Source organism: Nycticebus coucang, chromosome 5 (assembly GCF_027406575.1).
Source record: "Nycticebus coucang isolate mNycCou1 chromosome 5, mNycCou1.pri, whole genome shotgun sequence".
Classification (NCBI taxonomy): domain Eukaryota; kingdom Metazoa; phylum Chordata; class Mammalia; order Primates; family Lorisidae; genus Nycticebus; species Nycticebus coucang.
In genome coordinates this window covers 7,565,283-7,587,956 of record NC_069784.1, presented here as the reverse complement: position 1 = coordinate 7,587,956, position 22,674 = coordinate 7,565,283, and the positions used below count along the sequence as shown (strand labels likewise).

At 36.6% G+C, this 22,674-nt stretch overlaps 1 protein-coding gene across 1 annotated transcript in view; it reads right to left on the bottom strand.

Moving 5' to 3' along the window:
- Positions 1–22,674, bottom strand: part of TNNI3K (TNNI3 interacting kinase) — a 251,733-nt gene that overhangs the window by 158,885 nt on the left and 70,174 nt on the right. Inside the window, exons 5-9 of the mRNA XM_053591701.1 lie at positions 14,890–14,988; positions 10,598–10,736; positions 4,533–4,677; positions 4,341–4,445; positions 473–567 (exon numbers count right to left, since the gene is read on the bottom strand). Coding sequence (XP_053447676.1) covers positions 473–567; positions 4,341–4,445; positions 4,533–4,677; positions 10,598–10,736; positions 14,890–14,988 — 583 coding nt within the window. The remainder of the gene's footprint in view (positions 1–472; positions 568–4,340; positions 4,446–4,532; positions 4,678–10,597; positions 10,737–14,889; positions 14,989–22,674) is intronic.

Sequence of the window (22,674 nt, the reverse complement as noted above, 5' to 3'; positions counted from 1 at the left end):
GAATTAACTTTACTATTGAGCAAAAAAGACAATGCTTTAAACAAACGAAGTATTTTTTCCCCTCAATTTTCTATACAAACTGGCTTTGGCTCAGTACATTTTCTAGTATTTCTACATCTACTGTAATTACCAAGAAAAAAATGTTAGCATCTCTACGCAAGTAAAACAACAAAGACATCAAGCAGGTATTTTTTCTTGACCACCAAACCAAGGGCAGGGCGGTGTGGTCAGTCTGTCCCTGGTATGGGCTTTAAGTGGGTTCACAGTCTGTAGATAATTTAGCACAATAATGAAACTGACCAAAAGTCAGTCTGTTTTTCATTATCACCAGTCACCATCAATTTTCAGTGATCTCAGCTGATAGAATACCTCTCTCCATTAGGGTTTACCTCTCCCAGTGTGCCCTTATCCCTTGGCATAGCACTTGAGCATTGATAAAAAGCTGGAACTAGCAATGTTCTCATCATCTTACCTGTGTGTCCATCTCTTCCTTGGTGGTTGATGTTTATGACATTTTGATTAAGAAGAAATTTAACCAGGTCAATGTTCTTACCATAGGTACAAGCACTGCAAAAATACAAAATAAGGAGACTATAAGGCCCTTGCAAGGGCCTTATAGTCTAAATTGTGGCCCACCCCTAAAATTTGTATGCTAAAGCCCTAATCTCCATAACTTCACAGTGTGACTGTATTTAGGGATAGTCTTTAATGAGTGTAAATGGCATCATTTGGGTGGGTTCACTGCCATATGATTGATGTGCTTCAAAAGTAGAGGGGATTAGATGTATGGTACAGAGAAGGGACAAGTGAAAACACAACCAAGTAACCATCTTTGAGCAAAGAGGAGAAGCCTCAGAATAAGCCAAACCTGCTGACACCTTGATCTTGGACTTTTTACCATCCAAAACTGTTAAATGATACATTTCTGTTGTTTAAGCCCCCCCATCTGTGGTGCTTTGTTTATGGCAGCCCTGGCAATGAACGCAGTGCTGAACCAGTTGCTCATGTGTACGTAAGAAGGAAGGAAAAGGAGAGGAGAAAGTGATAAAATGCAAGCAAGCGCTGTACATCAAGGGCCACAGCGATAAAATCCTGAAGCTTCTCACATGGGGACCTTCAAGAAAAGAGGTATAAAGTATCCAGTGTTTTATGTCAAGTATTTGTTGATTTTAGCTCTTTATAATAAAAGAGGAAAGACATTGTATTGTAAGATTTCCATGTCTATTTAGCTGTAGGACCTGGGAGTGACTCTGTAAGAAACTTGAGTGAGGAATCCAGAAGGCTCTTGGGATTTTAGTCAAGTTTAGAGTGCAGTCTGAAATTATTTCCTGGAAAAATCATCCACTGTCTCTTCAGAGACTTCCTTGACCAGAAATGACATCTCAACCCTGTCATTTTATTGAGGGTTGTAGACTCAAAATTCAGAGCTCTGTCACACACTGGCCAGAGGCCCCTGGGCAAGTCCTCTGACCTCTTCGGAATTTATTTTTAGCATTTACAAAATATTGACAGGGGGTATCTTCCTTTTTAGCAAATTACTGCTGAATTTCCCCTGAATCAGTGCTATGGAATCCCCCAACAAACTGCACAGAAGTGACCATCGTGAGCTCTTCTCAGTTCTGAGAAAGTTGTTGTGGAAAATGGACGTGTTCCAGGAACCAAAGAAAGTAAGATTTTTTACGGATGAATTTTACGACTAGATTTACTGAGGAACTTAACTGAAATTCTGATTTCTACTGTTTACTAGGAAAGCTAAGATACACAGAGGACACCATTGTGTTTAAGGTAAATAACACCCAGAAATGTCTACTAGATTTAATTTTTTGACTGGTAATTCCCATCAATATTTTCCACCCATAGCTTCACAGTAAATACCTCCACTTTGCCACCACTTGTGCACCAGCAATACTTTATTTCCAAGCCCCAGAGAGCTATGACAGGCAACTGGAAGGAGCTGGCTTCATGCAAACCCCCTCCAAACCATGGCTAAAGGAAGGGCTCAGGGACTTAGTTCTAGAGACCCAAATAATTTTTCTTTAATGAAATACCATTTATCCTTCCAGCTAAACTGTTACTCCCTCTATGAAGCATTCTTATGAGGCAAAGGAAGAATTCATTGCTGTCTCCTCTGATTCTTTGCTATTTCAATTCCTTATAACATTGCATCATGATAATGGATACACTTCTGTTTACCCCTTAAAGGGGAACAAGGGTAACAAGGACGCAGCCCTTTAAGGAGAAAAAGGATCTTGTCATCTTAATGTTCCTCCCAGTACCAAAAGGTAGGTTTTTAATAACTCTTTTCTTGAATAATTGGGAGATTAAAAAACTACCAGCTCAGTGCAATATATCACCATTTGCATTGTAGGTAAGGCCCATAAAAGTACATATTTAATATTCCATTGTTTATTTTAAAAGCAACTACTATAGAAAATGATGAATTTAAAATATATGCATAATATGTGTACACTTGTGCAGGCATGTATATATACAGGCATGTGTGTAATATGTGTGTACAAATATATACATGTACTTGTATATGTCTTATACACATGAAAACAATAACAGAAATGCATTGAGCACTTACTATGTGCAAAGTGGTAAGTGTAATTTGCACACACAAAAATTTTTATTCAGATGAATTCCTCCTGCAGAGGGAATTTCTTTTATATGTAAGTACTTAAAACGGATAAATAAAAATGTTAATATGTTATTCCTAGTGGCCAAAGGCGTACATAAAATAAAACAATTCAGTATATACTGTTAACTCACTTCACAACACTTCTCATGTAGACATTCTTCTGGAGGTGATGGTCACCTTCTGATTGCAAATGGTTCTGACTTTATTGCACAAAGTAGCAAAAATGGTTTGAAAACTAGCCTGAGGGATCAGCAACAGGCATGACCTAACAAAGAAAGAGCATGCCAGCAACCAGAACATGCATTTCTGCCAACTGGCCCTCCAGGGACAGACTGTGCTTGGGCGAAGGTTTGATCTGGAGAGTTCTTGTATTTGTTCTGGTGCTGAGTGTATGGAAAACAGACAAAATATTTTGGGAGTAGAATATGAAAATATATGAAAAGCACACGACTTGGTATTAGGCAGGAATTTACTACATTATTTTCTGCTATAAGAAACTTTGGCAAGTTCCTTGGCTACCCTGAGCCTCCACTTTCTCATCTGTAAATAGAGATAATAAATCCAGCTTTATAAAATGGTTATAAGGATTAAATGAGATAATGAATGAAAATCAATGGCATATAGTCACCATTTCATAAAAGGTGTTTTTTTTCTTCACCTGCCTTTTGGCTGCCCTTTGTGGTTGATAAGAAAAATCTGGAAATCAATGTGACATTTGACACGTTTGTGCCTAATGCAGAAGTATAAGCTTAATTTTAGTTCAGTATGAAAAAGAATCTCCTCATTTCTCTTATTCACCCATGCAATATTAACACCATATAAACACCAAATTAGTCTCAAACACACTTTGTAGAGGTTTCAAATAGCTAAGAAATGTAATGTATGGCTAAATGATCCTGTATTCAAGATTTACCAAATTTAGTTAATATGCTTTCATATCTACAAGAAAATAGCAACCCATCAAAAATGAGGGGTTTAAATTTTATAAATCATTCCCTTTGCTTTTGGACATTTAAAAAAAACTATGGCTTTGAGTTATTAGCAAGCTTTTTCTTTTCTTTTTCTTTTTGCTTTGCTTTACTTTTTTTTCTTTAATTGCAACATTTCCAATCCCAGATGCTCCTTTGACGTGTTTTCCTACAGCACACTGCAAAAGGCCCTCCTGGATTCTTAGAAAAGACCTAAAGCCTTCCTAAGTACCTGAATGGCCGCCCTGGCTAGGCTTTTACAGGCTGACAGATGGATGTCTTAGGTAGGTAGACACATTTGCACATAAGGTTTAAGTGGTAAGGAAAAAAGTGTCACATTTGATGCTGATGAATTCTAGTAATGAGATTCTTGTTGGAGGAGGATTATGGGCACAGCCTTTCTTGGCAGCTTTCCACAGAGCGAGGAGGAATAGAAGCAATGTGCTTACAGATGTTGAGATGCCTGTTGCTGTGGCAACATCAGTCCTGTCTTTGTGGCTGCTGCCAGGAACGCAGCATCTGGCTCTGGCCCCAGCTGTTGTGCTGCCTGCAGCAACTGCCTCCGCCTTTTCTTCTGTGTGTCTAGCGTGGGCTCCTGTCCTTTGCTCTGTGTCTGCTATTGAGCTCTGATGGCAGCATCTGCCACTATTTGTTCTGCTTTATGTACACAACTTCAGGTGCCGTAAGGTGTCAGCTACATTAGTGGCTATTGCACTTAAATATTCTTTTACCTGTGAAAAGCTGTTTCACTGAAGATGTTTTCCTTGGTCAGACTTTCTGTTCCTGAAATTTGGATTATTTCCTTGGCAACTTCAAATTTACCATTGTAGCATGCCCTAGATTTGAAGAAAATATGTTTGTTAATTGTAAGAGGGTAAATGCAGTGTATCCAGAGGATCTACGGAATGCTACATCATACTCACAGGTGCAAAGGTGTGTCTCCATAGATATTAACTACATGGGGATGAACTTCCAAATCACTTTGGAGCAAGTATTTCACAATATCGTGGTGTCCAAATCGAGAACAGAAATGGAGTGGGACGTGATCTTCATTATCCTGAGCATTCACTGTCAACAGCAAGAGAAAAAAAAAAAAAAGATGTTCTCTGGAATCTTCTGTTTCTCGTCCTTCATTTGCATAGCACCACAGACATTTTTAAGTGCCTGAGAGACTCCTGGAGATTGCCCATTAATTATAATAATAAAAGAAATTAGGTGCAACCAATTAAAAAAATTATAGTTCTATTCCATTCCCTATTAGCTTTGTTTCTAGCTCCTATAAATTATATGGAACCCAGCTAATCAAATCTACCTTGCACAATGGAATAGTTCAGGAAACTAATAAGCATCCAAAAGATTATTATACAAGTATCTCCTTTCAAAATGACTTTTTTTTTCTCTCTGAAAGATGTTCATAATCACAGATCCTGGTCAGAGCACCATTCCTAGAGATTTTGGTTCAGTATATTAGTGGGCCCCTGAAATCACTAACTTTGTGACCCTGTGTAGGAAGTTCTGATGTAGGCCCTTAGTGAGCACTGCTGTACTGCAGTCTGCAAAGCATGCTGTGATGACAAGGAAAAGCACTTTAGCCTTAGGAAGATCTCATTAATTGTATTACAGGTTCTTTAAAATTCAATTATTCACTCAGTAGTAGACATTTGTTCTTCTCTTTGGACTATCCAGCCTTATGACCTCTTCTGGGTAATTCCCTATACTGCAAGTACTGATGAGAAGCCAAGACCGTATTTTGTCATAGAAGCTGAAAATGTACTTTCCATGATCTCTTTGCAGTCAGGGCACAGGATTAGCAAATGTAACCATAAGTCTTGTTAGGCTTGTTTTTCTGGGATAATTCTTAATGGTGACATGTTCATTTTCAACAGTTCCTTAGTTTGGACACCAATCTATAGACTCCTCTTTTAACATACCACGTTGGACTTTGACTTAAGAACTGATAACACAAAAAGTAGGGCTTAATCTCTCTTGGCAACATGGCAGGGTGGCAGCAGCTCTGCCCAATTTCCAGTGGTAGCAATTCCAGCCACAGACTCGGTGCTATGGGCAGCAGAAGCACGGCGCGGACATGTTCCCAGCAGGGAAACAGCACGTCTTCCGGGAACCACACCCAGGCCATCACATTGGATGTTGTTCCTCGTCGTGAGTATTCTAAACCTGGCTTTCTAAACCGTTGTGAGGAAGATTCTGTGTGCTAATTGATGTCCTCTGATATATTTCTTTTATTCTTACATTAGCAAGAGTTAGTTTCCAATTCTTGAAAGTAAGATGACTTGACTGAAACGATTTGTGAAATGAGACTATAGACTCTAGACACTAAGCTAATGTTGGAGGTCCTGATGTCTTTTCATTGACAGTGGACATAATAACACCATTGTCACAAGGATGCTGAAAGGATTAAAGGAGATATAATGGCAAAGCGATTTCCAGTGGTAGCACGAGACCAAACACATATTAGACATTTTTTTAAAGTTACTCTACCTTTTTACTAATTTCCATTTTACACATTTCCTAAGTCCTAAGACCAATAATCTATAAATGCATAGATTCCATACCCTCAAATTTCTTATAATGTGGTTAATAGTCACTAATTATAAACATAAAGTAATAACAACTGAAAGCCAAACTGATTAATTTTGAATCTGACTTTAACTCGATTTTTAAACTAAAATAATTGGATGAAGTGCTCTACAGCCATTTGTTTTATGGCCATTTGCCATTCTGTACAGGGTACTTTATTCAAAATGGAAAATAGTAGACATTAATAAACCCTAGTCATTCTCACACACACACACATATCATAGAAATCCTCTGTAGAACAAAAAGAACTGAAGGAAAGGAACAGTTTTTTTTTTTTTTTTAAATGATGAAGAATAGGAAAAATTCACTAATCATCATTTAGCAACCAGGGAATGTGGATTTCGGACCTGTAGTTGTTGTGTCTGTAGATACCCATTCTCATTTTTTGTGCTTCATGATTTTAAGCCAAAGGAAAATCTTTAATAAAGTCATTAAGTTTCTCCTCTCAAGGCTGTTAATGAAAAATGAAAAATAAATCTTTGAATCTTTTATATTAATCAGCAGCTCAGAAAGACACCCTCCATTCAGAAGAATGTGCCTGGTTCTTTTGATTATCTCCCTTTTTGTAAAACTTCCCCTTTGTTCCTATTCTTTTTTAAGCCAGGAAAAGTCAATGCCACATGTCAATGCTGGAGAATTGTTGGGAGTCTGGGGCATAGATAAAGTCACAGTGGAGATCTTAAGTTTCAGAAGGTAAATCATAAAGCAGCATGCAGAGCAATAGTCATTAATTAATAACTTGCCTTTGGTCATCTAGGGCCCCACCCAACACTATTCTTCTCCAATTGAATCAGTGAACTTCAGGATAGGTTATCTCCTGGGTGAATTACCTGCAGTGGCCTAGGCATTACCCCCACCAAAAAAGACACAAATAGCAATGGAAGGGACAAGCCAAAAGACTTCTGGGATCAGAAGAAGAGTTTAGTGTATATCCCTGTTTTTATTTCAGTCATTGTGATCTGCGTAGTTTTTGGGACCAATTTTCAAAGATAAAATAATGTATATTATTATATCTTATTTTAGGAAAATTGAAGGCATGAAAAATATTCTATTTGCTCTGACTTAATTTCTTACTGAGAGACTTACAAAAGAGAATTTCAAACAAAGAGATACATTTAGATTATTAGAAAAATATTTAGTGCCTCGTCATCTACTTTGAAAAGAGTGAGTGTTCAGTAATGTCTTTGAAAGAAAGATCGGATGAATGGGTGAGTGGGAGGATGCTGTTGTTTCTGTATTTCTATTACTGACCTTAATTATAAAATAAAAATTTCCAGGCTAACTGAGTAATGTCAGAAGATCGCAGGGATCTTTAAAATAACTCCCAAACATGTCTTAAATAACTTTCAATGACAAATCTGTGCAGTAGCTTCAACAAGATGCATTTTAACAATTAAAACACTTCCGGTGACTTGGCAGGCTGTAGGAAATTTTTGTGGGTTTCCGTAAGGTCCACATTCATGTTAAAAGATAGTGTTATTTAAAAGAATTATAGCATTAAAGAAACAGGTGATAAAATTAATAAATTCTGAATTTAAACTTTCCATTTTTAACACTATCAAATTATATATTTTGAGGACTGGATTGCTATTTTTTCTTATGTGGTCCAGCAATATTTTAACCTGTTCAATCTCGTTCAATACATTTCTCCCTTTTCATTGTCCTAAGAGATAACAAAGAAGAGACCAGAGACTTAAAACATATCTGACTGAATAGGTCAGCCTCCCAAACACCCTAAAGTGGAAAGACTGCCTTCAGAATTACAATTTGGGTAATTCCGTCACCTGAATTTATTTTCATTTCTGACATTCTGTTACCATGGAAACATACTGTAATTGTACTCCTTTGGGGCTCATTCATTTAATCCTCCCCTTATGTCCATTTACCACAGGCGGGGTCTACATCTAAAATAAATCATCTACAGCCTTAGTCGCATTCAGAAATAAGGGAACTAACTGCTAACAAGGCCTGTGCGGAGTTTGTCAGCAAAGCAGATCTTCTGGTTTATATTTTGCAAATGGTTGAAGCGCAAATGGGACTTAAATATCAAGCATGTACTAGAAGGAAATAAAAATACTTAAAAATATGACTCATGCTGTCTCTTGATTTTTTTTAAATGATTGAGTAGGAGGCATGAAGAACTCATGTGAGTCAGAAAGAAAATATTAAAAATTATATCCTCTGATGCTGGTAAGGGGATATGGAAGTAGGACACATTTCAATGCTTCTTGCAGAGGAATCTTTTGATCCTAGAGACATGCTGATCATAAATGACACTCATTTTGACACTACAGAGCTTTGGAGTAGTGCACAGAAATAAAAAGCTAAGGTTGGCATCAATAATGAAAAGAAAAGTGATGTGGTTTCCTGACCCCTTGGAAAAGCGAGGCGGTTTCAGAAACACAATTATGTGTTTGGTGGTTTACACACGTGCACCTCTATCTATTTTAAACTAAGGGAGGGGTAGAGAAAGGAAGAGCAGAGAGAGGGAGGGGGTGGGGCCTTGGTGTGTTCCATACCTTTTGGGGGCAAGACACGATTGCAAGAGGGACTTTACCTTACAAATGCAATCAGTGTAACCTGCCTTATTGTACCCTCAATGAATCTCCAACAATAAAAAAAAAAAAAGAGACTGCTTAAATAAAGTGCAAGGAGCTGAGTTCCTTACACCCTGACAGCACGGGTTGTTTATAATAATGCCAGAAAAGAGACACATGAGTCATTGCACCTTGGCTTATAGGAAACAATGCAAACTGTGTTTCTGAGATTTTACAAAGTAAAGCAGCCCCTCTTTCTGACTTGGAAACTGGAAATTGCCCTAGCCTCTTGTCACAGCTGTCTCTAGGATCCTTTGTATTCTCCTTATGAGCAGATGAAAACATTGATTAGCTTTATTAACTAAATATCAGTGTGAATTTTGGACCAAGGAACTGGTAGTTCCAGAGATTTGACAACCATGTCCTTTTGGAAATGTGTATTGTTTCTGCTACAAAGGCCAGCAGCTCTTACAGCTGGACTTTTAATTAGGTCTCTTGGGGGTCAACGGAAGAATGTTGGATATGCCTGAGAAAATTTAATGGCAAGTTGTAACTCTGAGTGAATATGTGTCAAAAAATAAAGTTTTTGAAGAAAAGTGGAAGAATGAAATTTTTCTATATTCTATTTTTAAACAAACTTCCCAAAATTCATTCTATAATTTAAAAATGTATGGGAAATTATATTTTATTAATGGATTTTAAAGTCTTTCCATGTATCTTAAAGCTTTTTTTTTTCTAAATTGATGACACTCTATTTAAAAATATAGTAATACATTATCAAATGTTGGGGATGCTGTGGGAGCAACTGAAACTCTCTTATGTTGCTTTCACATTACTTTGGAAAACCGGAAAATCCCAAAAAAGTTAAATATGTGTATTACCCTTTGATCCAGCAATTTCACTCATATATACACACATAAGAGAAATGTCCACCAAAAGACTTGAGTGAGAATGCTGCTGGGAATTATATTTATTAATAGAGCAACACTGGAAATATTGAAGTGTCCATTGGGGGAGAATGGACATACAAATTTCAGTATATCCATGCAATCAACAGTATTATACAAGAGCAAACAATGCTAAAATCATCTTGTTAGAAAAAGATGCCAGTCACAAAATTTTGTGAACTTCAAAAACAAACAAAACCAATCTATGCCAACAGAAGCCAGAATACTGATTCTCTTTGATGGCAAAGGCTGTTGACTGAAATGGGGCCGGAAGGAGCATTCCAGAGTGATGAAATATTACAAATTTTGACTTGGGTGGTTTTTATATGGAACATATGTATAAAAATATTCATCAGGCTGTATACTTAAGATTTAAGAATTTGCTATTTGGAAATTATATCTTAATTTAAAGATAAATATTAATGAATAACAACATCTAGAACTACTTATCTAAGAAAATTTCTTATGCTCACTAAAGCACCAAATGTAGCAGAGGTCCTCAAACTACGGCCCACGGGCCACATGAGGCTGTGTGATTGTATTTGCTCCCATTTTGTTTTTTTACTTCAAAATAAGATATGTGCAAGTATGCATAGGAATTTGTTCATAGTTTTTTTTTTTTTTTAACTATAGTCTGGCTCTCCAACGGTCTGAGGGACAGTGAACTGGCCCCCTGTTTAAAAAGTTTGAGGACCCCTGGAATTGAGCTAATGTACATAAAGAAGGATTCACTCACAGGTTAGATAAATACATCAAAAATAATAAATTATAACTCGTGTACCAAATTAGTACATCACCACAGAATTAATCAACTTGAAGATTATCCTTTAGTAAGTAAGGGAAGTATTAGCAAAGAGTACACATACAGCACACGATAGCAAAGGTCTTTTCAGTATGCAATCTTACCATCCGCTTTGTTGCCTTCTTCCATCAAGAGTTTTGCAATAGTAAAGAATCCTTTTGCAGATGCCAGGTGGAGGGGCCTATCTCCAACTTCACCACTGACATTTACATCAGCACCGAATTTCAAGAGAAGGCGGGTCACCTAATGAATCCATTCATTTGAAATTAGCATAAAAAGGCAAACAATAATATGAAGCTTTTAGCAGTATAGAAGAACATTTATTTAAGTGGCCTGCTTTCAGGTTATTTTCATCTGAAAATAACAGACCATCATAATTTCAATGGGTCTAACCAATAAGGAACTATTGATATGTAACCTAACAAGAAGTCTAAAACTGGAGAGATTTCAGGGTTTACTAATACAATAGACTAATAACATTCTCAGAACTCAAGTCCTCTCCATTATTCTGTTCTGTCATGCTCAGTAAGATAATTTTCCTCATGGTAGCAAGATGGAAGCAGCTGCTCCAGGCATTTCAAACCAAAGTCCACAGAGTAAAGGACTACTTCTAACTTTTGGGAAAAGTACTATTTGTTATTTTGTTTGTTTCTAAATGTAGGAACTCCTTCCTAAACTATCTCTAGAAATCATCCTCCCATATCTCTTTGGCCTGGACTAGGTCATTTGCAGCTTTCTAAAGCAGTCCTTGGGCAGGGAGAAGGAATTACTGTGAGTGGCTTCAACTAGTCAAGGTCTAATACACAGGGGCTGGGGATGTGGAGACATTTTCAAAGTACAACTTCTAGAAGAAGGCTGAACAATGGAACAAAACCACAAGTCTTCAAGCAAGGAGAAATGTATGGGATAAATGGGTAGCATTGGAATGACAGCTTTGCCTGTGTAACCAATGTGCCTGCCACTGAACTTATAATCAGTGATCAATATTTTACTTTGAAGGGCTATATATAGTATACTGATTAAGAATTAAGATCCAGAGTGAGATAGGACTAGGTTTGATTCTAGAATCTGATTTCTATCAGCAGCATGGCCTTGAGAAAATTATTAGTTAACCTCTATAAACTTAAGTTTCTTCATATTTTTAGTGGGGAATCATATTATGTGATTTAACTCATGTTTTTTTGTGAAGATCAAATAAAATAATAACTTGATGAAGTGCATAGTACAATGGCTGTCATATATGTTTGGTTAATGTTATTTATGTTATTTTTCATTTTTATTGGTGAGATAAAATAATATTGTTCACCATTTCTGTTTCAGCATTATTGTGAAGACTAGATGAGAGATGAGGGAGCTTTGAAAAAGTTATAAAAAAAATTATCTATACATGTTTTGGCTTTGAAAACCTACTTTTGCCTTTCCTTTCTTTTATACCAACTCTCTTATCAATTTCATAACGTAGGTCTGTATTATACATAAATAATTCTATCTAAAGTCACACATAATCTTCTCTGAACACTTTTCCCAAAGTTTCCTATGTCCTGACCCAGCAATCATTTACTTGATTTTTGATTTTCATGGCTGTTCCCAACATCAGCCACCAGTGGTCATTTTTCTACTGGAGTTGGCAGTCCTTTTCTGAATGTGCGAGTGAATGGGAGATGGCTGCAGTAGCTCTGGCACTTCCCTGATTAGCTGAGCCTCACATCCAAAGGGATAGAGGGGGATGAAGTGATGAGCACTTAGAAGTCTTCCTAGTATTATTTCCAGTAATTTATGGGATTCCTTCAACTCACTTACATATATACTCAGGAACTTTCCACATAATTTCTCTAAACTTGATGATGCCTAACCTGAGAACTTCAAACGTCACCCCACTGATCCTAAGAGGTATGTTAGGATGCCGCTGAGTGATTAAAATGATGGTTAGAGGAGGACTCCCTTCATTTGTCCTGACCGCAGGTCTCAACACAACAGTGAATTCAAGCTCCAAAATTATTTTTACTTCCTATGAGTGATCAAACAAATATGTCTTGGGTAGAAACCCTTTAGGAATATGATAGATATTTTATAGGAATTCCAGGCAAAATATCAGCCAGATGGGATATGGGGAATTTGATTTCCTAAAGAGTACAGGAGACAAAAGCAAAAGGTTGGAATCAGGCTCTGCTTACTAGCTATGTCACCTTGAACAAATTATTTAACCTTTTGGTAATTCATTTTCTTCCTTGCTAAGATGGTAATAATAATAGCTCTACCTCGTAGAGTTATTGTAGGATTAAATAAGTCATTACGTGTAAAGCACTTAGAAAAGGGCCTCCCACTCAGTAACTGTTAGTAAAGTGGTAGCACCACATTGGCTAATGGGCAGATCAACACTTAATTCAGGAGAAACAAGAACAGCAGAAGTTTACTCTCAAGAACCTTGCACTCCTAAGCAGATATTTCCACTTACACAGACTCCATAAATTCTGATTATGTGACTTTATAGTAGACAGATTTAAACTATCTCTGAAATCGATTGTCTATTAAGCACTATTATGACATACCTGGGAAATATTGCTCTGGGTACAAAACATCTACTCTCCTACTTAAAAATAACTAAATAAACAAATGGCAGGGAACATGGCACATTAGGCACATTCATATATCGAATATACCATTCCCCTTGTCAGCATATTTTAGCAAATGACAATAGCTTCCATAAATTACTTATGTGCTTCCTTCACACACAGAAAGTGAGTCCCTTATCATAAAAGGACCATCCACATTTTAGCATAATTTTATAAGATTGTGACTATATTTTCAGGGAAAGTAAACAATTTAGTTCTTCATCCAACACGCATAGAGGCTCTTTATGTTTCTGCTGAGTGATGGGGTTAATCGCCAAAGAGGATGACTCTACAAATAACATGCGTTGTACATATCCTGTTTGTGCCTGAAGGCAGAAGAGTGTGGAATTTTCCCATCTCCTGTGCTTTGGGGCTTATGCTTTCAAAAGCATTTTCAGTGCCTAGCTCTCTAGGGCACTCTGGGCAACACATCAATAATATAAGCACTCTTTCCTACCTAGGGTCACGCTTCACAGGTCTGAGAGCGTCTGAGCATATGTCAGCTAGCACAGAAATAAAGGCACAGTGACTGGAATAGCGGAGGGGAACAAGTAAGTTTGATTTTCAACTCGAGACCCTCAGGTGGTTCCATGGCATGAGCTCCAGCCAGGTAAAAATAGTATAATTCTACTTCCTAAGTGGAATGACGCTGGAGTGAGAAAATGAGCAAGAGCAAACATGGAGGCAGGCATAGGACAGGTGAGCTTAGGTTTCCAATTACATCGGTATTTCTGTTTTATTTGATTCTCTTCAGATCTTTGAGAATAGCCAAAGGGCAAGTAACACAGACAATTTTTTTCTTTCAATATGTTACGTTTGAAATCAAAGGACTTTGGGGTTAGAATGTGGTGCCTAGAATTCTGGCTTCTCCACTTAGACAAAGTGCAAAGACGTCATGGTTTGTCTCGCTAATTAAAGAGGAATAAGATGAGGCATTTGGTTTAACGAAATAAATATGGGCTTGGGGATAAGACATTTCTGAATACATATTCCAGCTCTTCTATTTATTAGCTACATGATATTACTGATCTTCATGTGTGTATCACTGGTAAGCGGGAGAAAATAACAGCTAATTTAGAGTTGGGCAAAATTAGAAAAACAAAATAAGGGTTTTAGCATAATGCTTGCCTGTTGTATGAGCTTACTTGCGTGGAAACTGATTAATTTTAAACAAAATTATATATCAAATGAAAATACTTCAAAAACTTAGATTCTCTACATACTTTTCCTTTATTACAGAATATTGAACTTTATAAAAATGTTCCAGTTAAATAATTATATATTTAAAATTAATTATATAATGAAAACACATTCAGCATTTGTTTTTTATAGAACCTTTATGAGTTGTTTTATTGTTACTGTTACTGGCATAAACAGCGACCTTTACTGAGCATTTGCTAAACAATAGATTTCATCCTAACAGCAGCCCATGCTATGGGAACTATCAATAGTTTCTCCCATTTTACAGATGAAGAAATGAAAATCAGAGGGGTTGCATAGCCTGCCCATGGTCACAAAGCTAGGAAGTTTTCACAGCCACGCTGACCGATTCCTGCAGCCACACACTCACCAGAGCGCTCTGCTCTCTCCGTTGTGCACTAAGATAGTCAGTAAAAATGAAGTGTATGGCAGCTGTAATACTTACATGGATCTACAAGCTCCCCAAGGAGGGAGTTGATGAGAATATGGTGAAAATAATTCAAAAGATATCTTAAATGTGCTTTCTCCAAAGGTAGGGCAGTTCAACAAAAGCCTGGCACACTTAAGTGGCCCCCCAGACCTACCTGTTCATGCCCGTAGAATGCTGAGATGTGCAGTGGAGTAAAGAAAACTGCATCCTGCATGTTGACATTAGCTCCATGTTGCAACAGTACATCAGCAGCCTGGGAGAAAAAGAGAGAGCTCTTGGTTAGAGACTTCACTGGGTGCCTCTGCCCATCAAAATTCAGTTCATGCTCCCCTTGTCCATATCATCAGGAATCATCCTGAAGCACAATCTTCTTTCATCTCTTTTATCCAAAACACCCAATATTTTGCTTTTGCTTAGAACAGTGGTTCTCAACCTTTCTAATGCTTCAATGTATTTTCATTGTTAAAAAGGGATCACGACCCACAGGTTGAGAACCACTGGCCTAGAAAATAAAGACCACAATCTCTTAGTAGGATATCCAGGGTCCCTTCAGTCTGATAGTCTCATTTTCATAATACATTTCCCATTTGTCTCTTTCATAAAACGAATTGTACATTCAAATTGTATCAAGTTTCTTGCTTTTTTTGAAACTGTATTCATATATAGTACCATTTCTTTAGCCAGAATTCCCTTCTGTCCAATATATAGGTGTTTAAACTCCGGCTAAATCTTGCCAGCTCCTCCCAGATTTTCTTGATTTCCCTTCCTTCATTGCCATCTGCCTGGCTGAAATGAAATCTTCCCTCCTCTTAGATCTCATGTAACTCTCATTCATGTAACTTAGGTCATTTTTCTATTTACACACATGCTTTGTCTTCTGTACAAAGGAGAAAACGCTTTAAGGAAAAAGTGGATGGTGAATTCATCTTCATAATTTTACCCTGTCAGGTTATCATGCAAATAGTAGTCATTCATTAAACATTAGTTAAATAAATGAATGAATTACTGAGCAAGTGAAAACACTGCCATAAACAGCCAATTGTCTTCATGGAAAACCATAATCTGGAAATTGTAGGGGTGGAAAATAATGATTTTTCATTTACTCATTCTAGGTTCAGTAGCTATGGCCCTGCAAATCTAAGCAACAAAAGACAGATGAACCTGAATAAAACAGAAGTCTATTAATGTGTACATAGCACACACACTTGGGAATACTCAATGATGAGTAATTCTAAGTGATGGTTAGAAATTGAGTTTATATCTCAATAGTATCTTGATAAAAATGTATTATAAATAATAGTATATTGACAAAAAATGTATTATAAATTTTGTAGAGAAGTAATAAGACAATGGAAAAGGACTTTGAGCTTCTAGGAAAAGCAAATTGGGGGAGGGCATATATATGGGGAAAACTAAGGGAAGATAATGACTAGGTTTAGCAAAGTTGGTTATGTAGATTATTTTGTTTTGCAACTTCTTGGGAAGATAAGGATCATAATGTTGAGTTGCCCTTGATGAATAATTTTTTCCACACGTGAATTAGGCGCCTTTTTCAGGGTTTCAGGCAGAGAAGTGTCAGGTGACATGTTTTAAAAGGATTGATCTAGCTGTTGTGTTGAGAATAGACTATGGGGGTATGGTTAGAAGAGGGGAGACGTGTTATTAGAATCTATTCCAGTAATCCAGGTGAGAGGATGACAGTGACATGGACCAGCATGGTAGGTGTGAAACAGGAGAGAGTGCTCCAAATCGGGATGTATTCCATGCAGTCAACAGATGTTGCTGATGGATAAGATGTGGAATGAGAGAAGGAGACACGTCAAAGATTATCCCCAGCTTTTAGACTGAGCAAATGGAAGGGTGCTGATTTGGGGGAGGATCAACTCAAAAAAAAAGACAAAGGCAAAGCAGATTTGTGGAGGAGAAGGATAGATTAGTAGTTTAGTTTGGACATGTAAATGTTGGGTTAGCATTAGTTTAAAGCTAGGGTCCAGTAATTCCAGAAAGTTCTCATTTTCCCTTTCTTACACAGTATGTGGATCTGGAAGTGACGCAGGTCCTTCTGTAAAGAACCTGGTCTCCTGCTCACTTAGGGATTTGGGTCTGTGAACTGGCTTAGAAGATCTGGAAATAAGCTCAGGGGCTGAGAAGCTCTCTTACGACAACAATTCAAGTTTCAATTTAATGGGGTAAAGTTGAAATCATTTGCCCTACGAGCTGAAACAAGGCAAGGACTCTCACTTGCATCACTCCTATTTAACACAGCAGTGGAAGTCCTGGCCAGGACAATCAGGCGGGAGAAAGAAACAAAGGGCATCCAAATTAGACAAGAGAAAGTAAAACTACACTTGCTTGCTAATAATATGATCTTAAACCTAGAAAACCCTAAAGAATTGATAAATTAATTCAGTAAAGTCCAGGTTACAAAATTAACATAAAAAACTAGTAGCATTTTTATATGGTAATAACAACCAAACTGAGAATCAAATCAAGGACTCAATCTTATGTGTAATAGCTGCCCACCCCCCCCAAAAAAAAAAAACCCTAAGAATATATTTAACAAAAGAGTTAGAAGATTTATACAAAGCAAACTATAGTTTAAAAAATTATAGACGACATCAGCAAATGGAAAAGCATCCCACGTTTATGGAGTGGAAGAATCAATACTGTTGATTCTGCAGATTCAATGCAATTCTTATCAAAATATAAATATAATTTTTTATAAAATCAGAAAAAAACAATTCTAAAATTGATATAGAACCAAAAAAGAGAACAGAAAGCCAAATAATTCTAAAAAAAAAAAAAGGAAAAAGATGGTGTCATCACATTGCCTGACTTCGAATTATACTATAAGGCAATAGTAACCCAAATAGCATGGTACTGTTGGTGTAAAAAGTAGACACACAGACCAGTGGAACAGAACAGGAACCCAGAAACAAAACCAAATACCCACAACCAGCAGATATTTTACAAAATAGACGAAAGTTTACAATGGGGAAAGGACACCCTACTTAGTAAATGGTCCCTGGAAAATTGAGTACCTTCATGTAGAAGAATGAATTAGATTCCTATTTCTCACTTACACAAAAATTCACTCAGGATGGATTACAGTCTTAAATATAAGACCTAACACCATAAAAATAATAGAAGGAAACGTAGGGAGAATTTGCTTGACATTGGCCTAGGTAAAGAATTTATGGCTAAGACCTCAAAAGCAAATACAACAAAAACAAAATTAAATAAATGAGACTTAATTAAACTAAAATCTGTCTGCACAGCAAAAGACATAATCCACAGAGGAAACAGACGACTTACTGGATGGGAAAAAATATTTGCAAGCTACAAACTGACAAAGGTTTAATAACATCCTGCATTTATAAGGAACTCAGATCAGCAAGAAAAACAAAAACAAATAACCTCGTTAAAAGGTGGACAAAAGACATGAACAGACATTACTCAAAAGGAGAGAAACAAATGACCAACAAACACATGAGAATATGATCAATATCACTAATCATTTGGGAAATGCAAATTAAAAGCACAGTGAGATATTCCTTATCTCTTTCAGAATGGTCATTATCAAAAAGTCAAAGAACAACAGGTGCTGGCATTGATACAGTGAGAAGGGAATATTTATACACTCTTTGTGGGAATGTAAATTAGTGAAACCTCTATGGAAAACAGTATGGAGATTTTTCAAAGAAATAGAGTATAGCTACCATCATCAGTCCCACTACTGTCAGTCCCACTACTGTCAGTCTTTCCAAAGGAAAGGAAGTTCTTACTACTTCATAAAAATATCACCTGCACTCATGTTTGTTGCAGCACAATTCACAACTGCAAATATGTGGAACCAACCTAAGTGCCTAATAACAGAGGAGTAGACTAAAAAATGCATGTGTACGTACACATAAACACATATACATACATACGATAATACTACTCAGCCACCAACAAGAATACAATAATGTCTTTTGCAGCAACTTGGAAGAAATTGGAGTCCATTATTCTAAGTGAAGTCACCCAGGAATGACAACAACAAAACCCCCCAATACCACATGCTTTTGAAAGTGGGAGATAAGCAATGGGTATGTGTGATCATACACGGTCATACAGGCGCTAGAGACTCAGTTGGGGGAGAGCAGAAGGGGGATGCGGGGTGAGAGATTACCTGTTGGTACCATGAACACTATTCAGGTGACAGGTATATTAAACGACTGTATTTCTCATGATGCGGTTCAACCATGTAACAAAAAAAATACTTGTATCCCCTAAATCTATTTAAATTATAAGACGATTACAAAATAAAGTAGAATACACAATCTGTACAATGAGTTGTATTTCTAATACAAAATAATAAAATCACAACTAACATTTGTTGAAGGAATATTATGTATCAGGTCCTAAACCTAGTGTATCAATGGTATTTAAAGTTTAATCGGTTTCATGTCAAAACACGAAAGACAGGTGCTACTCTCCCATTTTAAAGAGGAAGAAACTGAGCTTCCAAGAGACTAGATAACATGTTTGAGATCACTCAGCTGGTGAGGGATAGAACTGGAATTCAAATTCAGGTCTGTTTGACTTCAACATTTATTCCCTCCAGGCTGCTCCTGTGACCTTGATCTCATTAATGCTAACCTTTAAGTAAATGAACTGACTCAATCCCAGATATTAGGAAGCAATCTGTTAGCAGAGGCTCTGAAAGTTCAGATTGGAAATGAATGCCAGAGCCATTTATAACAAGAGCTGGGTATCTTAGGCTTTACACGCCTGGGAGTTCAATCTCAGGAAGGCCACAAGGGATTGAACTAGATGAAGCTTTTCACAATTTCTCTTATTTTAAATATAGCATAAAATAAAGTAGATAGCACCAATTTTTATTATAAAAAGGACTTTCAAATGTTACCATATAGAGCCAATTTCTTAGGTATGTTCCAGAACTTACTTTCATTCTAAAAGATAATGGCTCTGAGGCTTCAATAAATAGTCAAAAGCAATTTTTTCTCTTAGTAAGTTTGCACTTATTCAGTCACTAAGAAGGTCAACCTTTTGGCTGAACATTCATTAATTATGAAGTGTTGGTCTTCTGAGAAACTGTCAAAATGTAAGTTTTAATGAAACCATACAGAGTCATCACTGAACTGTAGGCTTTATTTAGTTTGTTTTAAAATTCAAGGACATATTTAACCATTGAGAGCAAGGTATAATAGAGTAGAATTATATGATTTTATTTATATGAGGAGAATGCATTTATTATTTTTATGATTTTTCAAGTCACATTGGGGAAAATATCTTATGTCCCTGGCCTGTGGGCTAAGACAGGTGTCCTCTTATAAACAGAGCTAGAAAAACATATATCAAATCATATTACACATGCTTCCTCTACTCCCAAACCCCCCAAAATTGGTAAACCCACTTCAAAATCTTGCATTACATAAAGCAATGTGAAGTCACAGATTGAATCTACTTTATTTACCATTGTGATAGACCAGGGGTATATATAAGTGGTAGATACATCAGAGGTATTAAATACCAGTAATTATTGAATTGGACTGTATTTATACCACCAAAAAATAAAAATAAAAATTTGGAAGATATATTTACCAATAGGCATTAGGGAATTTACACATTCATAATTAGGACTCAATTACATGATAGAAATGCTAAATTTTTCAACAAATGTTTATTGATCATTTATTTCAAATTAAGCTTCAGAAAACACCAAGTATTTCTTTTGTGCCAAAAACTGTGATTTGAATTTTAAATGCATGATCTCATTAAGATTTTGCTTGGTATGCAATGTCTAACAGTAGAGTTCACAAACTCAACATAGAGAAACTGCTACACATCTCATTGCTGAATATCACTACAGTCACCTTCAAGATACACCTTCTGGGAAGCTCTGCCCTGATGCCGGCACCTAGTCCATCCTTGAAAGCGATTTTGGAACCTTTTTTCTAGAAGGGCCATCAGAGCTCATATTATCCTTGTTGTCCTGAACATCATCAAAATGTCTTCCTTTCAATATTTCCTTTATCTTCAGGTAAAGGAAAATGTCACTGGGGGCCGATCAGGTGAGTAGGGAGGGTGTTCCAGTACAGTTATTTGTTTACTGGGTAAAAACTCCCTCACAGACGGTGCCCTGTGAGTTGGTGCCTTGTTGTGATGCAAAAGCCATGAGTTGCTGGTGAAAAGTTCAGGTTGTTTTTTGTTTAACTCTTCCACACAGCCTTTTCAGTACTTCCAAATAGGAAATTTGGTTAACTGTCCAGTTGGTACAAACTCATAATAAGCAAACTGTCTAATTTCAAAATAGGTTAGCGATATCACTTTGAAATTTTATTTGGACAGACAGAACATTTTTGGTTATGGAGAACTGGCTGACATTCACTGTGGACTTTGATGCTTTGTTTCAGGGTTGTATTGGTACACCCTTATTTCATAACTAGTTATAACACAGCCCAAAACACTGTCTTGCCTCTCTAAAAGGTCTTGGAAAACTTTGACTTTTCTTTGCTTTTGTTCTTCAATGATCTCCTTTAGGACTATTTTTGCACACACCTTTATCATGCCAAGATTTTCATTTAATATTTTCCTAATTGTTTCTCTATTGCTTTTTTCTTGGTCTTCTATGCTTCTCACAGTGAAATGATGGTGACTTTGGTGTACAATTCAATGAATTTTTGCAGTGTTTTCATCAGTTTTGTTCATTACTGGCCTCTCTGACCTCTGTACATCATTGATGCTCCCTTTCCTTCCTCTCAGCAAAAGGTTTAATCCATATGTACAATGTCATTTTCTTCATAGCATTATCCCCACGAACTTGGACTAGTATGTCCTTTATTTCACTTCAACTCTTGCCATGTTTAGCAAGAAATGTAATGTTTGCTCATTGTTCTAATTCAAGCTCTGATATTCTTGCAAAGGCAAACAAAAACACAACAATAATGAATGCCACTCAGCAAGACACCACCACATGTCAACATGAACACAGGTGTGAGACACCGATATGTACGTCTATGCCAACGTTAGGAAACATTACCAAGCTGTTTGTACAGGGCTGCAAATGTAAGTGCCTAGTGGCAAATTCGGAAGTTGATTGTCAGACCTTATATATTCTATTGTTTTACGATTTTTTGACCAAGTACATGGCCATGACTTTTCTCTCTCTCTCAAAAAAAAAAGAAAAAAAAAATTATGTTCCCTATGTAATCTTCCTAGTAATTATCATGGTGGATAAACTACTATTACATAAAATATAAAATTGTTAACTTTTTTTAATATTCTAAACGTGTCTCTATAAAGTAAAAGAAGTTTTAACTCCAGGTAAAAGGATTCTTATCTGAGGCCCTGGAATTTAATCATTCTAACTAAAATAGCCAGACATTATTGTTCAAAATCTCAGAGATTTTTAAAGGTAATACCTGTAAGAGCAAAGGCCCTCACAGTTCTGGACTGTTAAATGTTTTACTACAGTATGATTTTAACATATTTGACTTGGTCCTATTTAGGTTCCTCTTTATCTTTTGAAAGTCATTGGTCAAGGATGAAGGAGAAAAAAAATGGCCATATAAAGAGGAACCAATGTTCCATGGAGGAGAGAGTAGAATATAGTAAATTCTAGATGAAATAAAATGGTGATCAATCTCAGTTTAAATCGCCAAAATCTAATATAGTCTCTTATACTTAGTAGACTTTCAATAAATATCTACACTTGGAAATTAAATTTTTCTTTCTTTAAGTGGCATTTCTTCCGGTTTCTTCTTTGGGGTCTTCTTCAAATTCACACTTATACCAGTATTTTACTTAAGATTTACAGTTTATGTAAAGCCACAACTTTCTCTTCTTTCTGCGACTATCTAAGCTTTATTATTGAGCTTTATAGAGAGCAGAACAATAAGGCTGTGCTAGAATGACACTCATTTCCATTTAATGG